This window comes from Stegostoma tigrinum, chromosome 23 (assembly GCF_030684315.1).
Source record: "Stegostoma tigrinum isolate sSteTig4 chromosome 23, sSteTig4.hap1, whole genome shotgun sequence".
Lineage (NCBI taxonomy): Eukaryota > Metazoa > Chordata > Chondrichthyes > Orectolobiformes > Stegostomatidae > Stegostoma > Stegostoma tigrinum.
This window is the reverse complement of record NC_081376.1, coordinates 1,021,448-1,033,895: the sequence shown is the minus strand read 5'-3', so window position 1 is coordinate 1,033,895 and position 12,448 is coordinate 1,021,448. Positions and strand designations below refer to the sequence as shown.

Genomic DNA, 12,448 nt, shown 5'->3' with positions numbered 1-12,448 from the left:
AGGTCACCTCTCTTCCTCCTTCTCTCTGGAGAGAAAAGTCTGAGCTCAGTCAACCTCTCCTTGTAAGACAAGCCCTCCAGTCCAGGCAGCATCCTGGTAAACCTCCTTTGCACCATCTCCAAAGCCTCCACATCTTTCGTATAATATGGCAACCAGAACTGGACACAGTATTCCCAGTGTGGTCTCATCAGGGTTTTGTAGAGCTGCAGCATAACCTCGCGGCTCTTAAACTCGATCCCCCTGTTAATGAAAGCCAAAAAAACCATATGCTTTCTGAACAACCTTATCCACCTGGGTGGCAACTTTGAGGGAGCTATGCACTTGAACACCAAGATCCCGCTGTTCCTCCACACTGCTGAGAATCCTGCCTTTAATCCTATATTCAGCATTTAAGTTTGACCTTCCAAAATGCATGACCTCACATTTATCCAGGTTGAACTCTATCTGCCATTTCTCAGCCCAGCTCTGCATTCTGCCAATGTCTCGCTGAAGCCTGCAATAGCCCTCGATACTATCAACGGCACCTCCAACCTTTGTGTCATCAGCAAACATACTAACCCGCCCCTCAACCTCCTCATCCAAGTCATTTATAAAAACTACAAAGAGCAGAGGCCCAAGAACAGACCCCATTGGGACACCACTCAGCACTGACCTCCATGCAGAATACGTACCATCTACAACTACTCTCTGCCTCCTGTCAGCCAACCAATTCTGAATCCAGACAGCCAAATCACCCTGTATCCCATACCTCCTGACTTTCTGAATGAGCCTGCCGTGGGGAACCTTATCAGATGCCTTGCTGAAGTCCATGTGCACCACATCCACTGCTCGACCCTCGTCAACCTGTCTCGTGACTTCCTCAAAGAACTCAATAAGATTTGTAAGGCATGACCTGCCGCCCTCAAAGCCATGTTGACTCCCTTTAACCATGCTATGCTTTTCCAAATAGTCATAAATCCTATCCCTCAGAATTCTTTCCAAAACCTTGTTGACCACAGACGTAAGACTGATTGGTCTGTAATTTCCAGGGATTTCCCTATTCCCTTTCTTGAAAAGAGGAACAACATTTGCCTCCCTCTAATCTTCCGGTACAACTCCCGTGGAGAGCGAGGAAGCAAAGATCTTCGCCAGCGGCTTAGCAACCTCCTTTCTCGCTTCCCAGAGCAACCTAGGATAAATCTGGTCTGGCCCTGGGGACGTTTCAATCTTAATTTTTCCCAAAACTTCCAGCACATCAACTTCCTCAATCTTGATCTGTTCAAGCCTGTTTCCCTGCTCCTCGAAGTTCTCATTCACAACAAGGTCCCTTTCCTTAGTGAAAACCGAGCAAAAAAACTCATTGAGGGCTTCCCCGATCTGCTCAGACTCCACGCACAAGTTCCCTACGCTATCCCTGATCGGCCCTACCTTCTCACTGATGATTCTCTTATTCCTCACGTATGAATAAAATGCCTTCGGGTTCTCCCTAATCCTTCCTGCCAAGCCTTTTTCGTGCACCCTCCTGGCCCTCCCAGTCCACTTTTGAGCTCCTTCCGAGCAAGCCTGTAATCCTCTAAAGCTGTGCTAGACCCTTGCTTCCTCCACCGTACGTACGCTGCCTTTTTCTTTTTGACAAGAAGCACCTCTGTACCCGTCATCCAAGGCTCCTTAATCTTACCTCCTCTTAACTTTGCATCAAAAGATTGCATTTTGTTTAACATTAACTCATATTTAATTGAGTCATAGAATTTATTCATGTTTTCTCTTTGTGTAACTCATTAAAACGGAGTCAGAAATTTCTGGGTTCAAGGCCCAATTCAAGGCTTCAGCACAAATACAATACTGCAAAAGTATTGTATTTTCAGAGATGCTCATCTTTTTGGAGATAAGTTGATAATTTGGTTTTTGTTGAGGCCCCCATCTGCCCACACCCCCTGCACAATTTTGACGACTAATAGGTGGAATGGTAGATTGCAAAAGGGATACCAACAGTTTGAAATTTTTTAATTAATTTGGTAAATGGAGTACAAGAGTTTTCTGAAGTAGGGCCTGGGCCTGCAGTGTTGGCTTTCCTGCTGCTCTGGTGCTGCCTGGCCTGCTGTGTTCATCCAGCTCTACACCTTGTAATCTCAAATGGAGTACAATGTAGAAAAATGTCAAGTTGTTCATTTTGGAAGGAAGAACAAAGAACAGTATTATTTAAAATGAGAATAACCACAATGTTGTAACTCAAAGGTAATTTTGCACAAACGCAAAAAGGCAGCACCATTAGAGGGAATCAGGGCGGCTAAAGTTAGCCCTTAGTTCTTGGGGGGCGGGAGTGTTAAAGTAGAGAAGTCTTAGTGCATTTATACAATGATAAGACCACCTTTGGAGTACTGTGAACAATTTGGTCCCCTCATTTAAAAAAAATCCATTCATTTGGAGGCATTTCAGAGAAGGCTCACAAGGATCATCCCTGATGTGGATGGATTGTTTTATGAGCAAAGGTTCAACAAATTGGGTCTCAAAAGAAGTGGTAATGCATGCTTGCCTGAATCAGTTGGGATATTGAGTATGAAAGTTGGGCAGTCATATTGCAGCTGCATAAACCTTTTTAGTGAGGCCACATTTGGAGTACTGTGACCAGTTCTGGTCACCACATTGTAGGATGGATATGGAGGCTTTCAAAAGGGTACAGTTAGCTTTACCAGGATGTTGCCTGGATTGAAGAATGTTAGCTAGAAGGAAAAGTTGAACAAACTTGGATTGTATTTTGCTAGAGCGTCAAAGGTTGAGGCATGCCCTGGTAGAAGTATATAAAATTATGAGGTGTGTCTAGGGTGGGTAGTTGGAATATTTTTCTCTACGGTGGGACTGTCATATACTGTGTGTAGGTTTTATGTGAGAGGCAAAAGTTTAAAGGAGATGTGTGAGACGAGCTTTTTTTTTTACACAGAATGGTAGGTGCCTGGAATGCACTGCCATGGGAGGTAATAGAAGCAGACACATTAGCAAAGTTTAAGAGACATTTAGACAGGCACGTGAACAATTGGGAAGAGAAGGGTGCAGACCATTTGTAGGCAGATGAGATTAGTTTATAATGGCATCATGATTGGCACAGATATGTTGGGCTGAAGGCCCTGTTCTTGTGCTGTGCTAGAAGAGCGAGAGATGATCTCATTGAAACATACTGGATTCTTTAAGGGCTCGATAAGGTTACTGCTGCTAGGATGTTTCCCCTCCTGGGACAATCTGTGACTAAAATGCATAGCCTTAGATAAAGGGGTGCCACTCTAAGTCTAAGAAGAAGAGGAATTTCTTGTGAAGGTTGAGAGCCTTTGGACCTCCTTGGAACAGAGAGCTGTGGGGGCAGAGGTTTTGTGTATATTTAAGCCTGAGCTAAATATTTTCTTGACCAGCAGGTGAATCGAGGGTTATGGGAGAAAAGGCAGGAAAGTGGACTTGGAGTATTGGGTCGGCCATGATCCTTTTGAATGGTGAAGCAGACGCAAGGTGCCAAATGACCTACTTAGTCACAGACTCATTTTAAAACAGACCATTTGGTCCAACCAGTCCATGCCGAACATAATCCCAAACTAAACTAGTCCCACCCTGCCTGCTCCTGTTGCGTACCCCTCCAAATCCTTCCTATTCATATACTTATCCAAATGTCCTTTTAAATGCTGTAGTTGTACCACCATCCACCATTTCCTCAGGGAGTTCATTTCACACACACAACAGCTTTGTTTAAAAAAAAAAGTTGCCCCTCATGTCATTTCTAAATTTCTGTCCTGTCACCTTTAAAAATTGCCCTATAGCCTTGAAATTTTCCATCTTCGAGAAAAAGACAACTACCATTAACTTTTGTCTATACCCCTCATGATTTTATAAACTTCACCTAAGGTTACCTCTCAACCCTTTATAACTCAAACTTTCCATACCTGGCAACATCCTGTTAAATTTCTTCTGAACCATCTCCTGTTTAACAATGCTTTTTCTATAACTGGCTGATCAGAAGTGGACACAGTATCCCAGAAGAGGCCTCACCCATATCCTGAACAACCTCAATATGACTTCTCAACTCCTATACTCAAAGGACTGAGCAATGAAAGCAAGTGTGCCAAACAACTTTTTAACCACCCTGTCTATTTTTGTTCATATTAAATGGTCTTCCCAGGGTCGTGGCCAGTATTTATACCACAATCAGCATCATTAACTAAAATTATCCGGTCGCGTTAATGCTCTGGGAGTGTGTTGTGTGTAAATTGCCTGCCACATGTCCTGCATTACAATAGTGACTATGCCTCCAATGTGTTTAATTGTGAAGCATTTTGAGATGCCTAGTGACCATGAAAGTCACTTTAAAAGCAGAACACTTTTTACTTCGTTGTTCAGTTAATTTGCCAGAAGGGAAAAAAGGTAGTTACCTCTGGGCTTGATGTTTGAAATCTGGCCTGAAACATTTTCCTGTTGAGCCTGCACATGCACTTCTTTTCCCAAAAAGAAGCAAAACAAGAAGTCAGAAGATAAGCAAAACTGATATATATCAACCATATACACGAGCTCGTATGTCTTCAACATAATTCGTTGCTGCTTTAATAGCAACTAATCTGTTTCCAACAGATGTTAATCTTCTGTGTTGGTAGTGCAGTAGAGCTGTTGGTATTTGTTATAACTACTGTGTTTACTATCTGCAACAGTTAGACATTCTAATCATTGCAGTTATTTGTTTATGTTACGGAAGAAACACATGAGTTAAGGATGGCAAATTAATAGTTCAATCTGTTGTGGCAGAATTGACTTTGTCTTATTTTCTTAACAGAAATGTTTGATAAGCAGCAAGCTAACAGTATCTTTTGGAGCCCACAAGGACAATTTGTGGTACTTGCTGGTCTAAGGAGGTGAGTGATGGTGCGGTATTTAATATGGGGTACGAGGCATTGAGATCACGCCTGTTATTCCTGGTAAGTCAGTCTTCTGTAAATGGGTATTGTAATAACATGGAGATATCTGCAGGGAGAATAAGGTTGACAGGAAGAAATTACCAAAGTGAATGATAAAAATTCTGAACTGTAGTAGACTTTGTCTGACATGATGCAAAGATACCTTCCCCGAGTCACCAATGATGTAAAAATACTGATTTAATAAGGTTTAACTGACAATAATAGATTAATAGTTAAGGTGGTTGTAATTCAGAATGGTCCAAAATGATCTGTGACTTTTGTGAGAATGAGAAAAATGTGCTTGTATCTGGTTGTTCAGTATCTATCTTTACACGGTGTGACAGTCAATGGAGAAAACTATAGGAAGGAGTTACTCTTGTTTACAACCCAACAGCTATTCACTCAGTTGTGCATTCCTTCAGCATTCTCAAATCTGATTTGTGGTCTTCACTTTGAAAGCTTGTTGAGATTCCCATCAACCAATTAAACAAGTTGACGTTAGTGAGCACGAACCAGTCCAAGTTGATATGTTTTTCATGAAAAAAGAATTTGCATTTATCAGGACCTTATGGCATCACGAAGTACTGCATGGCCAATAGAATGCTTTTGAAGTGTGATTGCTTGTAATGCAAGAAAGTATAGTTTTGGTGCGTAAGGATCTGGGGCCAGATTTTTTTTTCCCTCAGGCTAATTTTGGATTCTTAGTTTACTTTTAAGGCTACTTTTTTTTTAACCCCTTTACATTTAAATTCATTTATTGGGTAAAGCAGTCATTTGCGACATCATCTTCTGCATTTATGTTGCTATAAAACCTATTTGGGCACACTCAGAAACAGGATAAGAGCAGTTATTCAAACTTTCAGTAAAAATCAAACCTCCATGAAACTTGAAGTGACAGCACATAAAGCATTAATTTTCCAGACACCACAGTGTAATTTGGCAGAAATCAAAACTCAAGTTGACCGTAAAAGACTACTTTGAATATAGCACACCCTCTCCAGGGCCATAACGTCACAGTATATGCATTTCCTTTGCAGAAGCACCATGCTGAAATATTTTAAATGGGCACTTACTGTTGTTTTTACAAGATCTCGGATGTCAATCTCGGATTTAAATTTAACAACTTGCATAGTATGCAGTACGTTATGTCTGCAGCCTTAAATTAAAGATCCTACGTTAATTTCTAAGAAATTCATTATCTTGGTGATTTCACATTTTCCTGCTCCCAGTTAACTGAATAGTCCTTTGTTGAGAGATTTAAAACTGTTTTTCTTTACAGCTACTTCTCTTCCCTTTTGCAATCTTATTCTCCCCCTGTTTGAATTGCCTCTTGGTGGGGGTGGGGGGTGGGGAAGAAAACTGAAGCCACTTAAGCCATTTCTGAAGAAGGGTCCAGACCTGAAACGCCAGCCTTTCTGCTCCTCTGGTGCTGCTTGGCCTGCTGTGTTCATCCAGCTCTACATCTTGTTATCTCAAATTCTCCAGCATCGGCAGTTCCCACTATCTCTGAAGCTATATCTTTCCCTTTTTTCCTTCCTGGCTGTCCTGATAAGCCTTGCTTGTTGTTGTCTCTTGATTGCTTAATTGTTCATAGCACTTCCACGCTGTTTGTTTCTCACAGTTACTGCATAGAGGCCCGCCCGTGAATTTTCTGTGGTCACCTGTATTTTGTTTATCGGGGTCTTTCCAGTATGAAAATACCTAGAAGGATGGAAAGTGAACATGTGTAAATTTAATAAAAGTACTAATGCTCTTCAGACATGTCTTGTTCTAAAATAAAATATTTTGAATCTCTAGCATGAATGGTGCATTGGCATTTTACGACACGTCAGATTGCACGCTGATGAATGTAGCTGAGCATTATATGGCTTCTGATGTTGAATGGGACCCAACTGGACGTTATGTAGTAACTTCAGTATCATGGTGGAGTCACAAGGTAACATTAATGTACTTGTCTTTGTCAGGATTCCAAATCTCTACTGGGCTGGGATGAAATTAGCATACAACTGAAGCTCTTTGTTTCATTTGATTTCATGAATCTTTACCAATCAAGCCTTGAGTAGCTTATTCATGTTTGAACACTGGTTAATACTTTTATCGTTCTTCTACACTACATCCTGTAAAAACATGGTGCAGAATTGTATTCCAGCTGCCACTGGGGTCACATTGTACTCAGTAACTTGATTCAGGATCCTGAGACTGCTGCAAAAAAAAGCATAATGTTTCTCTTTTTAGAATGGGGATGGGCAAGGAATTGATGGCTTTGACTACTCACAATTCTTCATAGCGTGCATTTTGAAAGTTGCATCAGCAAAGGTCTGGGAACAAATACCTGCTTGGCTTTGTGCATGAGTTGCAGAAAGTCTGGACAAGGTATATTTGAGGTGGTCTGAAAAGGAACAAAAACAAATTGCTGGAAAGACTCCACAGGTCTGGCAATACCTATATGGAGAAAGCAGACTTACCGTCTTTGTCACTGGACTCGAAACATTAACTCATGAATGTTTCCTCATATTAGTGCTGTCAGACCTGCTAAGATTCACCAGCCTTCCTGTTTTTGTTTTAGAGCTCCAGCAGCTGTAGTTAATTGATTTATTTCAGTGTTGAAAAGGATGTCTATTCTACACCAGTTGGGACAAATGTGCTTCTGTCTGCTTGTGTTTTGGGTCTATCTTAGGTGGATAATGCATACTGGATGTGGACTTTCCAAGGACGTCTCCTACAGAAAAACACCAAGGATCGCTTCTGCCAACTGCTGTGGAGACCAAGACCTGCAACCCTGCTCTCGCAAGATCAGCTCAAGGTATGTCACCAACGCTAGTGTGTACAAAATGAGGCTAAAAAGTTCCAATTTAGTATGTTACAGTACTTTGAAACTCCAAAGATTTATTTCTCATATCAATGCCATGAAAATACAAATATCTTGCTTGCATTTTACCTTAATTCCAGGTTCAGTTGGAATACTTGTATCTTGCTAGGATATATTTTCCATAACTGCAGATTTTAATTAAAACCAGGCAATCCACTTTTTGTGATAATGGGAACTGCAGATGCTGGAGAATCCAAGATAATAAAATGTGAGGCTGGACGAACACAGCAGGCCCAGCAGTATCTCAGGAGCACAAAAGCTGACGTTTCGGGCCTAGACCCTCCTTCAGAGACGGGGATGGGGTGAGGGTTCTGGAATAAATAGGGAGAGAGGGGGAGGCGGACCGAAGATGGAGAGAAAAGAAGATGGGTGGAGAGGAGAGTATAGGTGGGGAGGTAGGGAGGGGATAGGTCAGTCCAGGGAAGACGGACAGGTCAAGGAGGTGGGATGAGGTTCGTCGGTAGGAGATGGAGGTGCGGCTTGGGGTGGGAGGAAGGGATGGGTGAGAGGAAGAACAGGTTAGGGAGGCACTGACAGGTTGGACTGGTTTTGGGATGCAGTGGTGGAGGGGAAGAGCTGGGCTGGTTGTGTGGTGCAGTGGGGGGAGGGGACGAACTGGGCTGGTTTTGGGATGCGTTGGGGGAAGGGGAGATTTTGAAGCTGGTGAAGTCCACATTGATACCATTGGGCTGCAGGGTTCCCAAGTGGAATATGAGTTGCTGTTCCTGCAACCTTCGGGTGGCATCTTTGTGGCACTGCAGGAGGCCCATGATGGACATGTCATCTAAAGAATGGGAGGGGGAGTGGAAATGGTTTGCGACTGGGAGGTGCAGTTGTTTATTGCGAACCGAGTGGAGGTGTTCTGCAAAGCGGTCCCCAAGCCTCCGCCTGGTTTCCCCGATGTAGAGGAAGCCACACCGGGTACAGTGGATGCCGTATACCACATCCACTTTTTGTACCATTTTTCATTTGCTATTTGTAGTAATTTATCTGTGTTTGGCACTACTTGAGAGACTCATTCTTTCCAGGAGGGGCTCTGCCCCTTTATCTCTTTCTCATTCCTGCCACAAAATTTTGATGCAGCGTTCCTTCTGTTTCCTTAAGCCGAATGAGTGTTGGCAGGTTACTTAAGTGGGACGTCGCAACTGAGCCTCATTCTGTCCTCACTGGTGTCCCTAAATGTTATGTTGTAGCTTGGAGATCAAAAGGAAAAGTTTTAGCCCATTACATAAACACAATCTGGAGTATTTTGTGCACCTCAGTAATCAAAGAATCATAGAATCCCTCCAGTTTGGAAGCAGGCCATTTAGCCTATCGAGCCCTCACTGATTAGGAGATCGCAAGAACTGCAGATGCTGGAGTCAAAATCAATACAGTACGGAGATGGAGGAACACAGCAGGTCAGGCAGCATCAGAGGACCGGGGAAGTCAACATTTTCGGGTTTGCCCCTTTCTTCAGGACTGTCTGGAGACTATCCTACCCAGACCCATCCTCCTACCCTGTCTCCAACCGTATATTTCCCATGGTAATCCACCTAGCCTGCACATCTTTGCACTGTGGGAGGAAACCAAAAAGCACCCGGAGGAACCACACAGACACGGGGAGGAAATCCATGCACAGTTGCCCTAGGGTCCAGTCAAATCTGGCAAAGAGGCAGCAGTGCTAACCTCTGAGTAACTGTGTTGTCCTCATGTCCCTACCTCTGAGCCAGGAGGCCAGGTTCAAGAGCCATCTGATCCAGAAATATGCCAAAATATCTAAGAATAATTTGGCTGTGTTGACGTAGGTTTGATGTAGGTGGGAAATTGAGTTTGTGCCTGTTTTGATGCCTTTGTCAGCTGCAATAAATTTTTTGCCATTCAAAATTTCCAGTGTTTTCATAAAACATTTGTAATATTGGTTTACATGCACAAGTAAGAATGCATGTGTCATTGAAATAATTTACTTCTCTTGGTTAATGTATATATGTTTAATTTTTCCAGCAAATCAAAAAAGATTACAAGAAATACTCAAAAATATTTGAACAGAAAGATCGTTTAAGTCAGTCTAAGGCCTCCAAGGTAAGCATGTAGTTTTGTAATGAGCATTAAAAATCACAAATCCAAAGTTAAATGCTGAACTGGCAGGAGATAACTTTTTAAAGAGGAAGTAAGTCAAATTTGTAGAATGGAACTTGTATTCTAACAACTAAAAAGTGTAAATTACTTGTTAAAGGTGAAATGTAACATTTTCTTGACAGGGCTGTTGTTTGCTTTAAAGATCACTGCTGGAATTTCCTTTCTAACTTGTGATTTTAACTAAATGTCTATAGCTAGTGTTCATACATTGGATATAAGGGATCTTTCTAGAGACAACTGTTTAAAAATAAAACCCTCTTCCTTTGGTCAACTTAAATTTTCATTCTGTGGGAACCTTGCATGACTCGATCTTCAGTGCCTCACAAAATTGCTACAAACTTAATCTCAATGTCTTGAGTTTGTTAATGCTGTAGGAGCTAGTAACTCTACTTGTCATCAAATGTAAGCTTGACTCCCTAACCGAAAAGGAAGTAAATACTTTAGACTTGTTCAATTAATTTTCTTCTCTACAGCTGAATTTTTTAAAAACCTGGCTTTCAGTAAATATTGGCTTTGGGTCACCGTGGAAGACGGGTTTTATCAATTCGGTCATCCATTCAGTACCTCCCAGTTTCAATTTGAACATATATAACAGGCATCTGAATTGTTATCAGTTGTGCTATTCCTTTTATTCAGTTGTTCTTGGCAGTCCTGGCAAAGTGCAAATTCTTCAGATTCTTAACGGAGTGGTTGTAACTGCAAATTTGAAATTTCTGTTCGTCCCAATTTTCTTGTGTTTAAAAAGCAAATGTATAATGGTTCTGACTAATATTCTTTAAGGAATTGGTAGATAAACGACGCAAGATGATGGAAGAATTCCATAAATATCGTGAGAAGGCCATGCGGATTTATGCAGAGCAGAAACCCAAACGTCTGGAGCTACGAGGAGGTGATTTGCGAGTACTAAATTTTATTTGTTGCCACTTAAACCATACAAACACATAAACTCTTGTAGATTGAGGCATAAACCAACCCTTTTGAAGCTTCAAAAAATCCTTCCAGAAGTGTGGGTAAATCTTGACTTGTGTACCAAGTAAATATGTGAAACATCGGTGTAGCAGGATGACCCATGTCTGCTTGTTGGTTGCTCTATGAGCATGTCTTAAAAGGTTGGGCATTATTTTGGCATTACGGGCCATATTGCTTGTTTGACCCCATGCCTGGTTTTTAAAGCAAGTAAAATCCCAAAACTGCATCTCTGAACTTGAACATAATTGATCTCACTGTTTTAAGTATAGCCTTTAAGTGCACATTTATGCAATTACCTATGTTTCTTTATGGATGTAAAGAAATTAGGGTTTTTGAAGTATTTAATGTTTGGAACCTTGGTCAGATCATCTCAGTATTCTGTTTGGCGACTGTATATGCTGATTGAGCTTATATTCTAAAAAGCAAAAGTCTTGTGAATTATTACATGTTATCCCATTGGCAACACCGGTGGCCAAGGTTATTCAAAAGACAAATGACATACTTGCCTTCATTATCCCCCCAGGGCATTGAGTACAAGAGTTGGAAAATTGTTATAGCTATATAAATCCCTCATTAGGCTGCGTTTGGAGTATTGTGTTCAGTTTTTGTTGCCGCATGACAGAAGGACGAAGAAGATTTGGAAAGAGTCCAGAGAAGGTTCACGAGGATGTTGCCCTTTCTTGAGGGTATTGGCTATGAGGAATGGTTAAAAAGACTAGGATTGTTTTCACTGGAAAGATGGCGACTGAGAGGAGACCTGATACAAGTCTACAAAATTGAGGGGCATAGATAGGGTGGATTAGATTAGATTAGATTAGATTAGATTCCCTACAGTGTGGAAAAAGGCGCTTCGGCCCAGCAAGTCCTCACCACCCCTTGAAGCATCCCACCCAGACCCATCCCCCTTTAACCCACACCCCTGAGCACTATGGGCAATTTAGCATGGCCGATCCACCTAGCCTGAACATCTTTGGACTGTGGGAGGAAACCGGAGCACCCAGAGGAAACCCACACAGACACTGGGAGAACGTGCAAACTCCACACACGGTCACCCGAGGCTGGAATCAAACCCGGGTCCCTGGCGCTGTGAGGCTGCAGTGCTAACCACTGAGCCATCATGCCGCCCAAGGTGGTGAGGTGGTGGAAGCAGGCATGTTGACAACATTTAAGAGGCACCTGGATGGTTACGTGAATAGGGAGGGAACAGAGGGATACAGATTGAACAAGGATAGAAGGTTGTTTTTTAGATTTAGTCAGGGCATGATGATCAGCACAGGCTTGGAGGACCAAAGGACCTGTTCTTGTGCCATACTTCACTTTTTGGCTCTCTCTCTTCCTTGTTCTAACCTAAAGTAGGAGCAGTGCACATTGTGAAAATGTCTAGAAAATTGTCCTTTTTTGTAAGAAAAATGCTATGTATAGAAAAATGTAAATCCAGTAAATTGATCTAACAACATTATCGGGAGGCAGTGTGGTTTATAGTATAAAAGGAGAGTTTTCAATGAAAATAAAATCACAGATTGGAGCAGGTCAGCTGCATCAGGACCTGGATCATGCTCTGGCACTGGGAATTTGTATCTCTTGGACC

The 12,448-nt window shown here is 42.0% G+C and overlaps 1 protein-coding gene across 1 annotated transcript in view; it reads left to right on the top strand.

Moving 5' to 3' along the window:
- The window catches only part of eif3ba (eukaryotic translation initiation factor 3, subunit Ba), a 69,037-nt gene that overhangs the window by 51,873 nt on the left and 4,716 nt on the right, over nt 1–12,448 (top strand). The window contains exons 13-17 of the mRNA XM_048552703.2: nt 4,784–4,862; nt 6,702–6,840; nt 7,582–7,707; nt 9,757–9,834; nt 10,672–10,780. Of these exons, the coding sequence (XP_048408660.1) occupies nt 4,784–4,862; nt 6,702–6,840; nt 7,582–7,707; nt 9,757–9,834; nt 10,672–10,780 (531 nt within the window). The remainder of the gene's footprint in view (nt 1–4,783; nt 4,863–6,701; nt 6,841–7,581; nt 7,708–9,756; nt 9,835–10,671; nt 10,781–12,448) is intronic.